The 21,446-nt window shown below is 41.6% G+C and overlaps 1 protein-coding gene across 9 annotated transcripts; it reads right to left on the reverse strand.

The window, feature by feature from the left end:
* Positions 1–99: 99 nt before the first annotated feature.
* On the reverse strand, positions 100–19,147 carry rexo1 (REX1, RNA exonuclease 1 homolog). Of its 9 annotated transcripts, XR_008572766.1 has the most exons (18): positions 18,819–19,147; positions 14,711–16,521; positions 14,508–14,609; positions 12,415–12,628; positions 10,377–10,498; positions 9,955–10,092; positions 9,655–9,778; positions 8,501–8,626; positions 8,185–8,325; positions 6,955–7,068; positions 6,796–6,869; positions 6,611–6,721; positions 6,393–6,508; positions 6,173–6,311; positions 4,608–4,728; positions 3,376–3,525; positions 548–589; positions 100–131 (listed from the first exon to the last, which is right to left on the reverse strand). XR_008572766.1 is itself a non-coding variant. In XM_054790699.1 (16 exons), exons 1-16 carry the CDS (start codon positions 18,991–18,993, stop codon positions 3,437–3,439), a joined length of 3,717 nt encoding a protein of 1,238 aa, XP_054646674.1. In that variant the 5' UTR covers positions 18,994–19,147; the 3' UTR covers positions 100–3,436. The 9 variants fall into 9 exon arrangements, 1 of the variants encoding a protein (XP_054646674.1); XR_008572765.1 differs by having other exon boundaries at positions 100–589; XR_008572764.1 differs by having other exon boundaries at positions 100–1,156.
* Positions 19,148–21,446: the final 2,299 nt, after the last annotated feature.

A 21,446-nucleotide genomic window follows, 5' to 3' on the forward strand; every position in this document is an offset into this window, starting at 1 on the left:
ACTTCTGATGTGTTCAGTCTGCCCTTGGGAGCCCAGCAAAGCAGATCAATACGTGGCTCAGTAAAGATCAAGTCTCTTAATTGGGCCAAAGTCCTGTAGATTAAAGACAAAGAGTGGGGTGGGGTGGGAAGCTGTGGGTGTGGAACCCACAGCGGGCAAGGCTGGCTGTGGTCAAGGGTAAAAACTGAGGCCACACTAACAAGGAATAAACACTGTTGTCTTTTTCAAGTTAAGCAATAAAACTAAAGTTAGATACAATTTCAAGCATACTGGTACAAATATATACAATAATGAATGTGTCACCTTTGTCGTGGACTCTATCCGTCCGGGTTCATCTGCTGACTGAAGATGCAGCATGTTTTTTTCCCAAAATTGCAGATTAAATGTAATTTTATAATTTTATCAGCACAAAAAAAGCAAAAACCTGATTTTACATTATTTTATAATTTTTTTTTTTTTTTTTTACAACAGATACCCTCCCTGATGAGATAATTGGCCTGAATTTCCCCCTTTTTTAAATTTTTTACTGATCAGAGGATGAGCCCACCTTTATGGCATCTGCTGTAAAGTGCTTTGTTTTTGCTGCAGGCTGGAAAGTAAAAAAAAAAAAAAAGCCTCGTCAGCTGTATGAACGTACGTCTACATTGTAAATGAAAATAATCCTACAAAATGACAATTTAAAAAGGGGTGGTACTAGCAGACCTGCATTGAATACCACAAATTTAACACATCATCTCAGGACGAAAACAGAGCAAGGCCAACGACTAAAAGGCTGCTACGCCAAAGCACCAAGCTGGAATTTCGGTGGAATTCATTGCTTTGGGCAACCAGCCCATCTTTGTCGTGGAGAATGTGGGGTTTCTCCATCTTTTAGAATGTATGGTTCCATGCTGTTTCTCCGTCATGACACCACATTGTAGATTTACAACAATACCAGCGAATTCTAAACTTAATGAAATAAGCTTTATAAAAATGCATTATCGGGTTTGCTTTGGCTACTTGCTAAAAACATTTTCAGTTCCATAATCTGTAATAACATTGTCAAAAGGCCAAAAATACTGATACAACCCTCCTATTTAGCCGAGCTTGGGAACGGCACTGGACGTCTCCAGAAGATGGGTGTTGGGGTTCTGGTCAGGAATCGAACGCACATCATCTGCATGAAAGGCAGAAGGTAGTAGCATAACACCCATCGGGGTATTTCACATTGTTTATAAATGCTTTGTCTTGATGTTCAATGTCAAATGGTAATTAAGTTATCACACTAATCGGTAGTAATAAGTAGTAGTTATACCAGCGTGTCTGATATACAGTGCTTTATCCTGATTTTATTTGTCATTTAGTAAGTATTGCTTAGTCTACAGTCTGTGTCCTATTTACACATGTCTTTTTTTTACTCCTTTCATTTTCAACCATAACTGTCAACATTTGCGTTTGAAACTAATGGATATTCCCCAGTCAAGCAATAAAAACTTTAGTTCCACTTTGCTGCTCCTGGTTACAATCAGTGAGGATTTTTTTTTGGTTCGTTTTTGATGAAAGTCAAACTACGAGAAATTTACTGGAAACTAAACGGAAAAGCAATGAGGAAAAAAAGAGCAAAATTCTGTATGTGCGTTTCCTGACGGAGGTATGTTCTATAACGCGTTTTTCTTTCGTCACTTCGTTAGCTATCTAAGGTCTCCGCCATATTGGATTTGGCAAAGCTGCGCTGTCAATGAATACAAGTAAATGTACTTACTTTCATACAGCGCCTTTCTACAACAAAATTCTTGTTAATTCCTCACGTTTATACATTCACACACGCACTACTAGACTTGGGAAAGAGGCACCAAAAACAATGTATTTGATCTTGTCAAGTTTTTGGTGCCTAACTGTTTCCAAAGTCTATTAGTGCGCGTGTGAATGTATAAACGAGAGGCACTAACACACATTTCTTTGTGAAAGCAAGCACGTTTACTTGTATAAATGTACAGCGCAGCCTTGACACAATATGGCGGCGACGTTGACAAACCCACTCGATGCGAGCGTCTCTGTCTATGACAGGTGAACATTCTTCTTCTCCCTACTTCTTTACGGATATGTTGAATTGCGCAAATGTAAAAAAAACATGCTTGTCGGATATTATGCATTGTGCAAAAAAAAAAACATGCAATGTTATTTACGATGTAAGTTGTCTGAAACAAACGAAAGCATTTACATTTTGTTAAGACTTACATTATAGAAAAAAAGTTTAGTCAAGTGTTTCTCTGCTCTCCTTCCCTCAGCATGGGGTCAATTTCAGAGCCCCCACATTAGCGTAACCCTCGACTAGTCAACGGTGATCACGGCAGAGAGAGAGAGAGAAAGGAAAGCATTGATTGAATTTCATAATGAAGACAACCCCTCTAAGCTGCTTTGCTCCGCATGTTTGAAGAAAACCTCGGCAACAGTCAGTAAACACTAGGAAGCCCCCCTCCCTGTCACTGCAACATTGTGTGGGTATTGATCCCAGCTATCTGGCTCTTTTAATACCTGGGGTCTCTGGCCTGGCCTGGGGAAATGCATCCTGACATGCGACGTGAGGAGCTTAATAGGCAAAGGATGGGCCTCTCAGTTTAGCCTTTCACTCCCGTTTATCCTCACTTATCACATCTGCTGGAGAAAGGAGGTCCACAGCCGCTGCACCTGCTGCCGAGAGGACACACACTCCGGATGGGGGCCCCGCACTGTACTTCCGAGGGAGAGCTGTCACGAACTATTTGCGCAAAAAGACGCAACATCGTCCTCCTCCTCCTACTAAACACCATTTTAATAGAAAAGATAAACAACCAAAAATGAACAATACAAAAAGAAAACTGCACAGAGCTTATTTACAGCATCCTGTCTAGTCAACATAAAATAACGCAGGCCTGATTCAACTTAGACCATCATATATTTCAAGATATTCTTTTTCATGCAGAGCACATGACAGAGATATGGCCTGGTACTCAAAAGTACAGCGACAGAGTGTGTATTCGGAACTGATCCTGATAATATGTACCTTGCCTGTACAAGCATTGTGAAAAGTGCCTTTTCATAGTAACGCCCAACAGACTAAGAAAGCAATGCACACAAGTGGCTTCCTTCCCATGAGAAGTTTATGTATGTTAACACAGATGAGGACCTGTCCTCTAGTGCAATGTAGGCTGAAGTTACAGTCTGTCAGAAATCGTTGCTGTTCAAGGCCCTGGGCATTAACAAACAATCGAGGACTGAAATATCAATAAAAGTAACACTGATAATCAGGGCTCTGCTGCTTTGAAGAGGCCGACACGTCACATTCTCACATTCTGGAAGCAACCATCTGGGCCTGTTTGTGCTCAGAATTGTGTGGAAACCATCTCAAAAGCTTACTTTTTACTCGGCAAAATATCCTTCCGAGGCGTGTTGCGAGGCCTGAAGGAGCGGCGTGAGGTCATCTCCTGACCTTCGCGTCCTCCTTCAGCTTCCACATCATCAGTTCCATGCAAGCCAAAGCATCTTCACTCGAGTCGTGGCCCTCCACTGCAAACACATGAGGAAGGGATGATGCAACTTTTAGCAAGCACACAGAAGCATCCCATTTGAAGACATACAGAATCAAATAAATATATTCCACATATATTCCACAATATATCCAAACACGGATATTTTTTTCTATGCATTTCAAACCTGGGTATTTGCCCTTAAAAGCAGCGCTTTCAGAAACTTCAGCTGCAGTGTTTATATTATTATTATTATTATTTATTTGTATTTGGACAGGTACAACTGAAGCTTTTTGGCTTGCAGCGGATTTTGTAGAGCATATTTTGTAGCGATTTCTGTTGACTGAAGTTACATTAAGCAGGTTAAAAAAATGATTCCTTTATTCATTCATTTTCTGTGCCGCTTAATCCTCATCAGGGCCACGGGGTTATGCTGGAGCCTACCCCGGCTGACTTTGAGCAAGAGGCAGGGTACACCCTGGACTGGTTACAAGCCACATATAGACAAACAACCATTCAGGTGACACTTTACAAAAAGGTACACAAAAATAGAGTAGTTACTGAGGAACTAATGCAGAACTAATGAAGAACTAATGAGTAACTAATGAGTAGTGGTTAGGGAGGTTCGTTCCTCATTAACTACTGTAATTTTGTGTACCTAATTGTAAAGTGTTACCACCATTCACACTCACAGATCCCCCAGCACACCATCCGTAGTATCATTAGGAGCATGCCCCGATGTTGTCAGGCATGCTTACAAGCACGTGGGGGCCACACAAACTACTGAGAATCATTTTGAGTTGCTACAATGACATTTTGGCAGAATGGACCAGCGTGCTGCATCATTTTTTCACTTTCATTTTTGGGGTGTCTTTGATTTCCCCCCCCTATAGGGTGATCATTTTCATTTCTCTCAAATTATGTGGCATCATTTTATTACTAATACATCACCCAATTATTGTCAGGAAAGATATTCAAGATCATTTTTCCCCCAGTTTAGATCTGATATGTTTTTGAAGTGTTCCTCTAATTTTTTTGAGCAGTATATATGTACGTGTATGAATGTGGCTTTTGAATTGCTGCCAATATACAGCTCTTTGTAAAGCACAACTGATCTCTCACCGCTGTCCTGGATGATGCGTTTAAGGTGGTCGGCCATTAGGCTCCTCAAGGCACGTTTGTAGGGTAAACCGAGTCGGTGAGGGAACACAATGGCTGTGTCTACCACCGAACTGTGAATGAGCTGAAATGGATGAAGACAGAAAATATTACAGCAGCAAACTAGCATCTTTAATGTTCAAAATGTATCAAAGTGGCCGCCGCATTATTAAAATATTTCTGTATGCGGCTGTCGGTGGAAAAAGTTTGGGCTAAATCATAAGTTAAAAGTACTTACAGCATGGTCAAAACTTTTGAGAATGACACAAATATTAATTTTGACGGCAATTTGCATATACAGTCGTCCCTTGTTTATCGCGGTTAATTGGTTCCAACCTGACGGCGATAAGTGATTTTCCGCGAATTACCATTCTATATTAATAAATGGAACATTTTCGTAGTTATGGCATAACCTGTTTACAATCTACAAAATACAGTTTTTAACTGAAACTGCGGGATCGGGGCACCACCAGTGCAGCGCTTGCTCAGGAATGGCAGCAGGCAGGTGTGAGTGCATCTGCACGCACAGTGAGGCTTGTCCTGGCCTCAAGAAGGGCGCGTAGAAGCCACTTCTCTCCAGGAAAACATCAGAGACAGACTGGTATTCTTCAAAAGATACAGGTATTGCACTCCTGAAGACTGGGGTAAAACCATTTTCTCTTATGAATCCCCTTTCCAATTGTTTGGCCATCCAGAAAAAAGCTTGTCCAGAGAAGAAAAGGTGAGCACTACCATCAGTCCTGTGTCATGCGGACAGTAAAGCATCCTAAAATCGTTAATGTGTGAGCTAAGAGTGTAGGCTCACTCACAATTTTGCCTAAGAACACAGCCGTGACTAAAGAATGGTACCAAAACATCCTCTGAAAGCAACCTCTCCCAGCCATCCAAGAACAGTTTGGTGACAAACAATGCTTTTCCCAGCATGATGGAGCACCTTGCCACGATGCAAAAGTGATACCATACTGCCTTGGGGAAAAAAAAAACATCATTTTAGGTCAATGGCCAGGAAACTACCCAAACCTTAATCCCTTTGAGAACTTGTGGTCAATCCTCAAGAGGCTGGTGGACAAACAAAAACTGCAAATCCTGACAAACTCCAAACATTGATTATGCAGTAATGTGCTGCCATCAGTCAGGATGTGGCCCGAGGACAATTGAAAAAGAAGGGTCAATACTGCAAATATTGACTCTTGTAACTTTCAATAAAAGCCTTTGACACGTATGAAATGTTTGTAGTTATACTCCAGTATACCATAGAAACATTTGACTAAAATATCTGAAAACACTGAAGCAGCAAACTTTATGAAAACCAATACTTGTGTCATTCTCAATACTTTTGGCCATGACTGTACTTCTAGTCCAATCACATTGTTGTGCTGCTGAAAACCTCTAGAGGGTATGTTCACATCATATGTGGAAATTGCCCTGATATGCTGTGAGGTACAGAATGAAAAGGCATCATATCCCTAAACTTATATTATAGTCCCTTCATTGTGATCTTTTACGTGGACAAGAAATGGGGTGTGTACCTTGAGAGCCACGAGGTCACTCTCTAGACTGTGTCCCAGCAGGATGGACTCGGCACTGAACATACTGAGCAGCACAGCTTGTACATCTCTCAAGGTGATGGTGGCGTTCTCCAGGTCCTCTGCTGTCACGCCTGAAAACCTGCGATTCAAAAACAAAATATGGACTTCTTTCAAAATGCTGTAACAACATTTTGTGTCTGGCTTTTGGGGAGCAACGCACCGTGTATTGAAGTCGACCACTTTGTTCTCAGGTTTGACGAATGTGTCGTAGATGACTTTTAAGTCCGAGTTTATGACTGTTACTCTCGTCAGCTCCAGGCCCTGCTTGGTGTAACACTGTTTCCCCATGAAAAAAGGTCAAAAGAAACATTGGGAGTTGTGTAGCGAGAATACATTTCATCCACTCTAAAAGCCATCAGATTGATTTGCATGACTTACCATTTCACAATCTAATGCATATACTCCTCCATTGCCATCTGGTGGGAGAGGTTTGCTGAATGTGGTCACATAGCCACCTAATGACTCCTTACGGCCATCCTGAACATGTTGCTGTGGAAAAGTGAGGCAAGAGTGAGGATATTTTATTTCAAAGATTTTCAGTTTGAAGCAATGTGTGATGATACCTTGGCCGTCTGGCAGCCTGGAGAGCCCACAGCCCCGGAGCAGCAGCTGTAAATGGTCTCCCAGCCTCCTGCCACTGTCACAACAGGACAAAAAGAGGCACGTCAGGTGGAGGCAGACATAAATAAAAGCATACAGAATATACTTGCCATAGACATTACCTTTCTGTCTGCGCAAACGTCCCCAGTGAAAACCACATTCTTCTTTGCGGACACAGTTACCGCCGGCGTTGACTTTATACTCGGCACCACATCTGCAGCATATCTTGGAAAAGGCTACAAACACAATACAGTGTTTAGTTGGATGAAAAACTATGGACTGAAGTATAGGGACATTGTGTGGGTCACTATGCCTTTCTACAAGACAGAAGGTGTGCTGACAATCTCTGTTCTAGCTCATGCCGAGTCTGCTTGAATTGTCCCCACTAAGTTGAAAACATAGCATAGTCCAAAAAGACTGGAGAATTAAGGTGAACAATACAGTACTGTTAATAACTACATGTTAAAAAGTTCTGATATGATTGTCTCCACTGTGAGACAAATGATTTTTTTCTGTAAAGCGTTGAGATTTTGCACTTTGTTCGGCTGTTCTTTAATGCACCATTGTTGTTGTGAGACTGTCAAATTGTCAAAAGTCAAACTTCTACAGCATAATCCATGTTTTGCCAAATCCTCAAGCTTTTGTGTGCAGAGGACTCACAAGACTGTGTCCATGTAGCGCAGAGGTCGCCAACCCGTCGATCTTGATCGACCAGTTGATTTTTGGGACTTTCCCGGTTGATCGCTGTTGTAAATTGCCTAATTACATGTTTATATTTAGTGCAGGTCACTCTTAGGCCCAATGGCACATTTGAGTCACCTGGGCAGTTGCTGTTCAAATGCGCTAATATGTTTATGTCTGTCTGTGTTGTGATAAAAAGACACCAAACAATACATCAGACATTATATCATTGTCAAATCAGCTGGTCAGAAGACAATCTAAACTGTCTATGAATCAAGCCCATCAAATGTTCCACTGTATCTGGCTCTCGGACCGGAGCGGCTGTGTGAATTGGCTAAATCACATACAGTCCTAGGTTTCCGCTACAATCACGAAAATATTAGAAAAAATAAATACATTATCACATCACTGACCAACAGAGTTGCACTTTGAACACGTCCGTATGCCTCGCCAGGCATGCATCCAGCCCTGAGCTCGGTCCACAAAGCCTGATCTTAAGTGTTAGCGCACGGCAATAGAGCAAAAGGCACAATGAGAAAAAGCTGAATCTTGCCTACGTTCATAGCCGAGACCAGGGATCATGGGCTCAAAAAGGTTGGTGACCACTGATGAATGTAATGTAATGTCTGTAATGACACTATTGTGTGCTATGTGCTCATGTAGATACTTACGGTCAGTGATGGTCTTCTTCTCTGGGAGGTTATGTATAATAGCTTTTCCGGCGGCCCTGGAGTTCATTCGAGGGTATCCGTGCTCCTGCAGTTGCTCCTCTGTCATCAGGTATGGCTTCAGCTTTCTGTACAGTGCAGCTCCTGAAGTGTGGCAGATCAACAAGTTCAAAACTAACCATGGAATGGATAGAAAAGTTTATTAAATGATGACTCCTGTGATGTCCTGTTATAAGATGGGTATTAAACAGTAAAACCAATTTTTTTTGTCTGGCAGAAATTCTGTTGGGGTCAAAAGTGTGAATAGAAAATCTCTTACCATTTAGCTTCTCTTCTCGTTGTTTCCCCATCCTGTTGACAGTGAAACTTGTTGTAGCTGCAAGGCGACCTCCCAGTACGTCCTCGTGGGACTGTGATTTCCTGGAAGGAGGTAAGCCTGTCTCCTCTGTAAAGCAACAACACATAAAGATGTTAGCAGGTGAAGCAGCTCCTGATCAGTTGAAAAATTTGCAATAATTTACATTTAGCACTGTTGGATCTTGAGGTTCTAAGTAGAGCTTCAAAATGCAAAAAGAAAAAATGGGAGTGAGACAAAAAAAAAATTGTAATAAGCAATTTATTGCAAACAAGCATTAAAGTGAAATAGGCTGTTCATTAGTTGATCAAAAGTTTAAAGACCACAGCCTTTAGAAGCCAAAATCTGGGTGAGAATGTGGATTCAATGTAATTTTGTGTCAGGTTGAGCTGCATTTGCAAGGCCTTTCCCAGCGCGCCATGGCTGCTGAGGTTGGACGCAGTGAGAGTCATGTCAATTTCTTAAAAGGATCCTGAGGGTTATGGAACAAAAAAGTCAGGTGGTAGACCCAAGAAATGTCACTTGAGCCGGAGGATCCCATTTGGCTGTCCTTCAAGACACGGGGCGATCCTCGGCCTAAATGAAGGCTGTTCTGTGATTCTCTGATGAGGAAAAATGGAACCTTGACAGTCCTGATGGCTTCCATCTTTACTAGCATGACAAGGACATCCCACCGGAAATGTTTTCCACACAGCACAGTGGAGGGAGCGCCATCAAGATCTGGGGTGCTTTTTCATTGAATGGAACAATGGAGCTTCAGGTTGTGCAGGGGCGTCAAACGTCTGCTGACTATGTAGACATGTTACAGGAGGCAGCGCTCATGACTGAAGGCCCTCGTCACAATGCCCGCCTGACACAGGAATGACATAATGCATTTGGACCATCCTGCATGTTCCCCCTGATCTAAATCCCATGGAGAACAATTTGGGGATGAATGGCAAGGGATGTTGGCTGCACGGTGGCCTGCCATTTCTTCTTTTTTCATTTTGAAGCTCTACTCCTTAAGATCCAAATAGTGCAAAATGAAAATTCTTGCTATTTTTCAGCTGGTCTTAAAATTTTGATCCAAAGCGGAGAGGTATGCTCAAACAGTATAATGTGTGACTGTGCTGACATACTCATGACATGTGAGGAGCATGAGCTGCTCTTGTTGCGGAGCTTTTTCAGCGTGTTGACAGCTACGTTGAGATATATGTTCTTCGTGTTACTGCGGTCATACACCACCTTCTCCTCATCAAGGCCCTGAAACAACAAACTTGTTTTCTTTATCATGCAATAAAAGATTAGGATCAAAGCATTTCATTATCAAACTAAGTGAATTTGCTTTACTGCTATGGACCAGTTATTATCTTACAATTAAAGCTGTGATTATCCAACTATTCTGTGAGAAAAGTAGCGCAGACAGAAGTGACTTATACCATCTGGAAGGCAACGTCCTCTGATGGGCAAAACTTGACGCACTCGTCGATGAAAAAGTTGAGGTAGCGCTGGCGAATGATGGTCGGCACTTTGGCCCCAAACTCAATGGGGATGATGGGACGCTTCATTGAAACACTCTGACCAAGTAGGCGAGAACACTGGTATTAGGTCACATTCATCAAGATTCATTGATCATTCATATAAAAGCTTGTAAGAAAAATTACCATAACTAGATATTACTTAATGAAATCTGGCCTCAGCAGTGGTGCCATACTATATCTATGGCTAAACTGAAGTGTACTGTAGCTGAACCTGACTTTACAGAGACAGTTATCAAGGTGATACTAGCATGTGTGCTCGGTTTCCAATGAGTACCTATTGAGGGAGTAATTAATTAAACAATATTACATAAGTGAACTACCTTCATGGTGGGTGTGTGAGCCACTCTTTTTTGTGCGATGGTGGATGTGGTCTTTGACAGGATACCAGCTGTGGTTTGGGTCCTAACAAGCAGGCTGCCAGCTGGTTTAGGATCTGAAGAACCTACCAATACATAGAGAGGAAAAAGCTTTATCAACTGCCAAAATAGGATGTTCTTATGTTATACTACCCAGACGCTTGATTACATACAACTGCACAATCTGATGATATCTGTTTTTAAAAGTACAGTGGAACCTCGGTTTTGGTAGTATTTGGTGAGCGACAAAAATTACTGCCACAATATGTCTCGGTTTTCGTGCGCCTAACAAACTAGTCGAGTACCAAACCAAACAAAGCATCCACGCATTGGTGACTCAGTCTCTGTGGAAAAACGGATAGTAGTTCTGTTAAATTTGAGATACTACATACCGTAAATTCCAGACTGTAAGCCACAATGTTTTTTCCCCCCCACACGCTTTGAACCCTGTGCCTTAAACAATGATGCGACTAATTTAGGGCTAAAAGAAGCACAGTTCCCATGATACTTAGAGTGTACACTCAGGAAGTTGTACATTTCTGAAGTGGACACTAATATCACGTTTTGAAGTTTTATGCAGCAATCATGTTTTCATTTGACAAATCTTGAATAAGTTTGATCAAGTGCAGAATTACTACAGCTTCTGCTTGGCCCGCGACAGATGTTGCACTCTGATGGAAAAAAATTGTCTCATGTCTCATCACCGGAGCAGACGAGCGATGCTTGGTTCACTGAGTGTAGGTAGAATTGCAAGATTTATGGTTTGTCTTTTTGTGTGAATATCCCATGTTACAACATGGACAACTGGGGCTTCTAGACAAGTGCGGCCTGCTGATGAGGTGTTCAAGTGCACCTCGTATTTCTGATTGTTAGATGAATCTGTGCTTTTTTTTTTTTTTAAATAAAGTATGCCTGCAAACATTTTGCTAATAGCACAACTTTGATAAAGAATATAAGAAACACGGTTCAAGTCAAAAAAGAACTCCTAGCAAAGTACGAAGGTAGCGACTGTTACAAAGGTTCCTCGGTTAATACAGGTGGCAGGGGGAATGGTTTAATGGGGACACATACCAAAAAGTGAGCCGGGCCAGTGTATTTGATGTTGTTTGTACCTCCTGCTAATGTTTACAATAAAGTTCAAGTGAGCATGTATACAGCTTTATCTGTCTCTAAAGTTACGTTTGTAAAGGACTAGAGTGAACGTGTCCACTATGCCCTCCCGCCCCCTTCGCTCCGCCCTCCAGTCATCACCGTGTTCACCAACAAGTCTTCAATAAAAGGTAAAAGTGATGTTAAATGTTAACGCATCCATTTCATTTGTCAATTACAGTAATCCCTCATTTATCACGGTTAATTGATTCAGGACACTGCTGTGATAAGTGAATTTCCGCGAAGTAGGATGCCTTATTTATAAATGGACTACTTTCATAATTAGAGCATAGTTAGAGTTACGACCTTCTAAATATGTTTTTTTTTACCATTATTTGAGCCCTCTAGAAATGAAACAACACCCCTATAGTCACCTTTACACTTGTATTACCCAATATAGTGGATATAATCAGAGAAAATAAGCCATTTAAGACATACATAAGACTCATGTGATGCTGTCAATATCTTTAGTTGAGTTTTAGCTGGATTACTGCCACAACATTTGCCTGTTTAATAATAATAATAATAATAATAATATTGTTATTAATATTGTGCCTGTTGTGAGATAATTCAAACCTGCAATAAAAGCCTGTTGTTCCGGCAACTACACATTGTTAAAAAACAGTTTTCTCAACCAATCTGAGCATTATTACCTTTGCAAAGGCAGAATATGCCATCCAACTCTTATATTGTATCTTATATTGTATCTCAGGTTGTGCAGCTGTACCTGATCACGTGTATGGAAAAGTGAACAATCAAACAGGGTAAACAGTAGTATATTATCTCCACCTAACCAAAAATAGACATGAAAGCTAATTACTGCGAAAACACTGAACATAGAGTTGCGTCATACTTGTGTTGGAGGATATTAACAGCGGATTGGGACGGTGTGCGATCCTCTTCTTGCCTCCTGAAGAGCCAGTGCTGGAAGAGCTCTGTGAGGCAGCTTTGATGGAAGCAGAGAACTGAGCAGCTTGCTGCTGCGCCACCTGCATGCGTTGATAACAAACCTCCTGAGGTGTGGGTCTCCTGTACGGCCGAACCACATTCTTTGAAGGTGCATCGCTCTGACAAAAAGGAAAACAATTTGATACAAAACAAGTTCTCAGTAAGTGTTGCACAAATATGCATGATATATGCATGATGCAGTAGTAGCAGCAGTCACACCAAAGCGTCTAAACTTGATTGATAGCAAAATGAATAGCAAAACTAATTTTTAGTAATCTTTTCTTCTACCAAGTTTAGTCTAAACAGTCCAACAGTACTATATTTCTTCCAGTGTCTCTGCTGTGAGGTGGACAGGGTCACACGGCGACCTTGGCCAGCCGGGGGTATCCTAGTGGCGCTTAGCGGTTCCACTGATTTATTGTTCCTTATCTTGGGAGAAGAAGTGTATGAAAAGCCTCAGTGTGCTTTCACGTCTTCATGATATAAGCCTGTGTGTCTTCTTTGTCTTGGGGGCACTCTCCGGCAGACAGCAACATTGAATATTCTCTCTGCTTGATCTGTGCCTTCCCAAAGCTTTGGTCATAAAATAAAAGACAATTGGTTTTGTGGATAATCTTCATTAATAGAAAATTAGAGGTTAGTCTGTAATCTCACAGTGCCCTCCAGAAGGATTGCTATAGTGGGGTCAATTCCTTAATTTTTGCAGTAGCTTGAAAACATTGGGTTTGGTCTCAAAAGACAAATATAAGACCATCTGGATCGGACGCGCAAAGAAGATAGCATCGTTTGTGGGAACCCACCCATTTTTGATGTGAGGAAAAGTATTGGAACATGTCACTGACAGATGTGTCCAATGGCATTGCGTATTCAATCAATAAATAATACTGAATGTCTACACTCAATTTCAGCTTGGGTAGGATAGGTTTTGCCTATGTAGACTGCATTTAGAGGTGAAAACAACATAAAAATATTGCATTGCGTATTCAATCAATCGTTCCTATTCTTGCTAATGAGCGGTTTGCATCTTCTGGTGTACCATTGTACTTTTGTTCATGAAGTCTTCTATGAGCAGTAGATAGTGATACCTTCACTCCTGTCCTCTACAGATTGCTGCTGCTGTCACTGACTGTTGTATTAGGGTCTTTCTTTGCAGTGCTCACAATGTTTGTCATCACGTGTTAATGTCTGTTACTTAGTACACTAGCAGTTTCTTTATTCCGTCAGGACATTCTAAATTGTTGTACTGGCTATGACCAATGTTTGTGCAATGGTTCTGATTGATTTTCCATCTCCTCTTTGATTCACAGTTACTTCGTTTTCACCCAAAGACACCAAACAGCTCTATGGTTTTCATGTTGTTTTCACCTTGAAATACAGTCTACATGGTCAAAACCTATCCTTCCCCATCTAAACACTGAGCATAGACATTCAGTGCTATTTATTGAGTGAGCATGTACTGCCATAAAGCACACCTGTTCGTAACATGTTCCAATACTTTTGCTCACATAAAAAATGTGTGGATTCAAACAAAAGGTGCCATCTTCTAAGTTGTGCATCTAGATGTAAATACCTGGAAATAAAAGCTCAAATGTTGCTCTCTGGTCTCATGGTAATCTTTTGATGTCAAACCTACATTTTCCTGTCTACAGCCAAAATAAATAAATTGACCAAACCGTTCCAATATTTCTGGAGGGCACAAATGATCTGCCATTTAGCCAATTAATACATTGGTAATAAAGAAAAACATACTAGTAAGAAACTATCCTCCACAGATATATTGTAGGTTTTCATTTGGCAATAATCTCACCTGCATTTTAAACAGTCGACAAACTTTGATTGATTTAACATGCACAGTAAAAAATTTAAAAATAACAAAATTGTGAAAACTTTCTACAATGTCGGCTTATAAGGAGGTCTATTGATACTTTAATTAATTAACAACCATGTCTCGGGTAGGATATCCGACAAAGGAATTGAGAAGATGATGTGACAACTTACAGTTCCTTTGGCAACAAAGTGTGAAATTCTCTTCTTCTGACCAGGGAAGAGAGTGGTTAAAGTGCTCTCAGTGTTCTTCTCCTCCTCTAAATCTCTGGAGGGCTGAGAACACAAGATAAACATGTGACACCAACATATTAAAAAAAAAAGACACAATGCTTGATAAAAAAAAAACAAAAAAACAAATAAGTGTAACACAATACCTGCTTTGTTTGCCTTCCCTTGTCTTCCTTCTTCACATCCTTGGATTCATTAAAGATTCGTAAACACTCCTCCATCGGATCTGAGTCAAAGTCCAAATCATCCTGGAAGATTGACAAGTCCATTCCGGTAACGTCTTTATCTGCCCCAGTCTGCTCTGTAGTGCCCTCATCCTCATCCTCAGAGGAAGACGGCGTCAGCTCTGATGCTTTCCTCTTATTCAGTCGCCCCCTCTTTAAAGCATCAGCACATTTCCTCACGAGAATTTCCTCCGGCTCTTCATCGCCGCCATCCACCTCCATCGGTTCGGCCTCCTCTGCACTCTCATCCCCAAAAAGATCAGCGTGACTGAGACTCACGGTTCTTTCTTTTTGCTTCAGCCTTTTCCCGTTTTTGGGGCTAATGCTATGTTTGACTTTATCTTTGCTGCTCGCAGGACTAGCTGTGCTCTTAGCGCTGGCACTCGAAGAGCTGCTTTTGTTAAGTTTCTTTCCAACCTTAATTGTTTTGCTACCATCCACTTTACTGTTTTTGTGTTGCTTCACCTTCTGCTTGCTTTGCTCCTTGTCCGACGTCTTGGACTTCCTGCTTTCCCCTGCACCGTTTTCTGTGGCTTTGTCTCGTTTGCTCAAGTTCGTTTTTACTTGCCCCGGAGATTTAAGCTTTCCATCGCCTCTCTTGTGTTCCCTATTAACTTTATCAGCTGTCATCACCTTAACAATGTTCTTTCGATCATTACTCTTCCCGTGGCTTTTATTCTCCTTTTTTGTAGAGTCCTGGTGTGAGTTCTTTTGGGACTCTTTCTTCTTATTCTTGTTGCTGCTCTTACTAATAAGAGAGGTTTGGCCCACTTTTGCATTCTGAACCTTCTCACTTTTTATGTGACTACTTTGACTGACCGTGTTCTTTTTATTTGGGCTGGTCCTTTTTTTTAGCTGCCCCTGTGTGTGCAAGTTCTGTTCATTTCTCTGCCCCAGTGCTTTTAGGGTACCCTCAGTCCTCTCTTTCCCCAAATTGGTTCCCATCAGCATTAAACTCTTGCCTTGCCTCTGCTGGAGACTACTAAGCGAAGTGGGTCTGTATTCGGTTCCAGAGCTCTCCCCATCCGAGTCAGAGAATGCGTACTTGTTTGTGCTCACAGTCTGCTGCTGTGGGTTTTTCACAGACGGGACAAAAGTGTCAGCTGATGCTTTGAGGCTGTGTGTCTTTTTGCCCTCCACCGTAACATCACGGTTGTTATCATCCCTTTTAGTCTTTCCCGCTATTCCTGCAGCATAGTTGGAGAGCGGGTCATACTCCATGTCTGTAGAGGGTCTGGAAGTGTCCACGGTGTATTTACATGTCAAGGAGGATGTCCTGGAAAATTTAGGACTCGGGGGAGGAGAGGGGATTTGTTGCGTGTGTGTCCGAGGTGGATTCTTTTTCAAAGACGTAGGTACGTACTCCATGGAGTTGCTATTGCTTCCCCGACTGTCCAAATCCAGAGTGTACTTGCTGCAACCAGGATTGGGGTTATACCCCCCTGACGTCATCTGGTAACACCCAGGATCGTAGGCCAAGTGTGTGCCTGCTGCTGCTGTCGCTTGACCTTTAACAGCATCCGAGGAAGGCACACTTCTTCCACTGGGTTCATAAGGTCCGTCCCCGATCCTAGACAGCTTCCTCCTCTCCCTCTCCACCTCATTGCTAACCTCCTCGATGGCCTTGTTGACCAGCTCCAGAGCACCGCTGATGTCTCCCGAGGGGGATGGCGCCCCATTCTGCTGCTCCTGAGGCCTCACAACTTCTGGTTTGAAGGGGTCATAGCCTTGTTCTGTGGGAATGCAACACAGTTTTTGGATTCAGTTTGGTGGCCAACTACGACGGCGTGATTCTGCAAAAAAATTAAATAAAATCATGACATCCTTTCTCAGAATTGAGATTGGGATTCACTGGGACAATTTTTGGGGGCTTACACTTTAAAAGAAATCACACTTTTTTTTATGATGACTGATTATTATTAGACTCCTCATTGTCTCATTCTGCTTTAAAGAAACTTCCAATAGTCTTTCTTTGGTCATTCTAAATGGGAGGTCCCGGAAGACCAGTTGACAAAAAACAGATGACACGGTCGCTCACTCAACAAGACAAGTCAAAAGAAAATTCAAGCGATTGCGCCTCTCGCAGCCATCAGCGGGGATAACCAGGTGAGTGGAGCCAACTCGTCCTGGCCGGCGAGACCGACTGGGGGACAGGAGGAAGTTTCAGTCGACATGCCAACGACAGTACAGCATGAGTCTTTGAGTACAGCGTTTGTTTGTGATGCAGCTCTTTAAGTAAAATAGAAGTACAAATTGCTGTCAGAAAGTAGAGTGCATGTATAGCGAGATCGCAATTTCTTTTTGTTGTGCAGCTCTAGTTTTAACCATAAAAGACTCATCACAATGTACGTCCACAGCACAAACTCTCAGCGGGTTCGCCCTCAAACACTCAAGTGCTGTACACAATAGAATGTCTTTGTCACTGCACAGACTGCATGACCATAAGCTAACATATTCATTATCGACGACAGACTCGGCTCATTTGGCTGACTTGACATGGTCTTTTCAAGCCAGCCGCTGTGGCAAAGGTCCCGTTTGATATATACCACTCACAAAAAGCTGGGGATATATCCCAAACCTAAAATCTTCTCTAAACTTTTGAATGCACATGACCACCTGTTCAATATTTCAGTCATTTTGCACAACTTCTCTAATAAGGAGCTGAAAGGCAAAATACACAACAAGGCATACAGCAGGGACGGCCATCACGCCAATCGCAAGCTACCGGTCGATCGTGTAAACGTCACTTTGTAGATGTCACATGACATCAGTCAGCTGACATTAAGCTTTGCTATTGGCAAAGATAAGGCGGGGAACTGACGTCGTAAGCCACACACGGCGATGCAACACTCATCTTTATTATTTGAATTCCGGATAAACCAACTCAGCTGTAAGATGCCTATAACATAAGTTATCCTTTCAATTGTAGCGGCTAGTTATGTAAGTGAAATGTTTGATGGCTTTGCTGCACGTCTTGAACTCCACTATAGAAACTCGTGTTTTCTGCACTTCAGTTTCCTAAAGTATTATTTTATGATTAATTGGAAAACGTGCCTATTGCTGAAATCTTTTTATTATGTTCCCTTGACTTCAGCCACATTGTCTTTTGGATCATCATTTTCATTTCTTGTGTATTTGCAATGTTTGATAGCAAATGCTAATACATGAACTGATCCATGACCACTACGTAGCTATTCCGACTGACATACTGCATTACCGGTACTCAGGTTATGCACACAACTACTGAGGAATTATGAGTATTTATCTTTATTGAATTGAACTGTGAATTACTGAATATCAACTACATTTTTACCTGTAAACTTTGATATGTTGTATGTTTTATAGTAAGAGACAGTTGATCGACTTGGAACTGATATACATGTACAACATAGATAAACACTCATATTAAAAGTAGCTCGCAGGCTGAAAAGGTGTGAGCACCCCTGGCATACAGTATGTCTTTCTGTGACTCTTCCAGCCTCTCACTATCCGTTGCAACTTGCCGATGACACTCTAAACGCAGTCCTGTTTGAAGCCTTGTTATGGTGAGGTAGTGTTGATCGATCGTTAGGTGTCATCTTGATCTCATGATGTCAAAATGTGAGCAGCACGATGAAGAGGACTGTTGAAATACTAATTCCAATTGAACCAGGAAATGTACTGGTCGATTCAGGGATCACACGCGCACACACACACGCAACAGTTAGACGGAGAATGGTGCTTTTTTGTACATCCTGAAATTTCCCTAACTTTTTGTGAGTAGTGTGTCTGAGACATACAGTATAATACACTTATGTGTCTTGAAATTAAATCGTGACAAATATAGAACAGCATTTCAACCGCTTATTCCTTCAAATAAAATCCATAGATACAATTAATCCCGGACTGATTGAAGCAATAATGGTTCCGTTAGCCATATTATTACAAATACGTGTTCAAAGCAGAATTCGGAAGGTTTTGCCCACTGATATCCTGGCACCCACACGCAGTTCAGTGGTTAGCTATTGTTTAAAGTCCTAGACATAATCACCTTTTTGGGCGGTATGGAGCTTTTTAATGTCGACTGCTGCTACGTAGGAAATCCGTCTCTGCTGGCTGTGCCTGAAGTGACAGTAAGGTCTGTTGCACCCGCTGTCTTTGCCCTCTGTGGGTTCCGTATAAAATGGACAGTCAAGCCCACGAAAGAAGCCGGTTGATCTCAGCATTATCTCCTGATATTCCTCTCATACCCACGCCAACCTCCTTAGGCAGTTTCCGTGTATAAGATGGGAGATAAACCAAGGCTTGAATGAGTAGTAGAACAATAACAACGTATCTACGGCGCCATGTTGGATCGGTGGCGGAAATGAAATCTCACCTCAAACTCTCGCGTATTTTGCTGACGTCATTGAAAGTTGTCGTCACGCGCGCACGGGCTGACGGGAAACATACAGGATTTCCTCATAGAAGTTGTACGGTGCGTTCATTGAACTTAAACCGGTAGTGAAAATGTAGCTTCTTTAACTTGCAATTTAAAAATAAACCTAATGGATATAAATATCCGAATGGATATTTATAAATAAACTAGCCCCTTTTAGGTTTACACTTCTCTTCACCTCAAGTCTTTCATGTAAAGCCAATCGTTTAAATTATAAAAACAGTGTACATAGTTTGGATGAGGTGTTAAACACTATAAATCTACACATTAGTTATGCCAATAATTGACACTTGTTTTCAAAGTTTTATTTCACAGGAGCTGGACTGTTTGCCCGTGGAAATCCTCTGATCAGTAAATCTGTCAGAGAAGCGTCCATCTTCTATGCCACCTATCGTAAGAGAAGCATGCATTGTCCAATTATTGCAACGAATTTTAATACAATTGTTGAAAGAGGTTCCACACGTGCAATTACGTCCTACACAACAACAACAACATTTGAAAATAGTGCAAGGTTAAGCAACTGTATTTAACTAAGTGGGGGTGCATAAATGGACACAAATAAGTTCACAAGTACTCTAATTTTGAAATTAGAAGCGAACTGCAACATAACTACACCACGTTGTGTGTTGCTAGCAAAACCATAGGAGAGCTAAATTTAAGCGTTTCAAGAAAAACCTTCTCCACGATGCCTACCTGCGTGCTCACATTGAAGCCGCCAATCAACTCCTGCATGGCTTTATGCGACTTTTACGCCAACCAATTAGAGACATTTTAATTGGCCCATTATCCACACGTGGGTTGGAACACCTGGAACTCCAACGATCAACTGGAAGAGGGTGGGCAGATCGAGCCAAATATCGATCGTATCGTGCTACATATTGATATTTTTGTATATTGTTGTATTGTTTACAAACTCGGGTAATACGTTGTTGGATACAGGAGGGCTTTGGGGGTAAAAAGCCAAAGGATTTGAATGATAGTCAAAAGGAGTGATTTGGTTTATTTTGCACCTTAAGCAAGGTTTGAGTTTATGTGCTTACCAAGAACGTCCACCAGAGAGCGACAGATACTACAGCGTATTTCAAGAGGGGTCAGTCACGCCCCCTGGCGGTCATGTAAATATCCCACTGCTGTTGAATCATTTAGTATCCTCCAGCCTTATGACGTTCTCAAGACCAAAAAACACGTTATGCAATGAATTGGGTTTCTGTGTTTGCACTGAGCTTCCCTGAGAGCCTTAAAGTCAAAAATAGAATTTTATTAACTTGAACAGATAACATAAAAAATAGTCCAGTGTGTATATTGTGTACACGTGAGAGGCACGCAAAACTACAAATTTTGGTATTCATCCAATCAGCATTTTTTTTCCTGTTGCATATATCTTTAATGACTAGCATTGCTATTAAAATTAATTACTGTGGTTCAGGGAATGTTGCAAGTCAGTTCATACAGTATCTGCACGGGACACCATGAGTAAATGCAGCTCTTGCAGCAGGTTGCATCAGTCTGGTCTGTTGAGGCCTGCCGAGTGCAGGAAGCCCCAGGCTGGCACAGGAGTGGCTGACACAAAGCGGAAGCACGTTCAGTCACATTTCAGCCAGCGACCACAGCCAAGAGCACATGTGACATAGCTGAAATATCAGCGTGTGTGTGTGTGACTGACTGATAAGATGATTTACAGCAGAGAATCAGACGAAATGTCCTCAGCCTTGGTCAAAAGATAGTACTGGTTAATACGAAACTGGTGAGACATGCAGGAGTCAACACATGCCAGGGAAAGTACCGTGCAGTTATTTCCGCCCTACCCCTTAAGGCAGTACAGGAACTTGGTGCAATGATTAATAGTTATAAATCACAGACACGTGAGTTGTTTTTTTTTTTAAAAGCAGTTTATTGCCTCTTTTTTTTTTTTTTTAGAAAAACAATACAAAAATCTGGAACAACTGTTTTAAGTGTTGCCTTGGGTGAACTGTAATCATTCACATGGTACAGTAAAGTGCTTAAATCAAATTTTTCTTGCTGTACTTGTGTTATTCTAAGGGGAATTACGATAGTACTAAAATCAAGTCGACTCTCAAAACTGTTTGACCACCACAGGCAGTTATTTCCCTCACGCTTTTTGGAGGAGTTCTATTTATTAGAAAAGCTTTCATGGGTGATGCTGGATTTTCAATGCTTTGCCTGTGGACTACATTCAGATTGTGGGAAGGCTGACACTGTCCACATGAACGACTCGAAACA

This window comes from Dunckerocampus dactyliophorus, chromosome 10 (genome assembly GCF_027744805.1).
Source record: "Dunckerocampus dactyliophorus isolate RoL2022-P2 chromosome 10, RoL_Ddac_1.1, whole genome shotgun sequence".
NCBI classification, from domain to species: Eukaryota; Metazoa; Chordata; class Actinopteri; order Syngnathiformes; family Syngnathidae; genus Dunckerocampus; species Dunckerocampus dactyliophorus.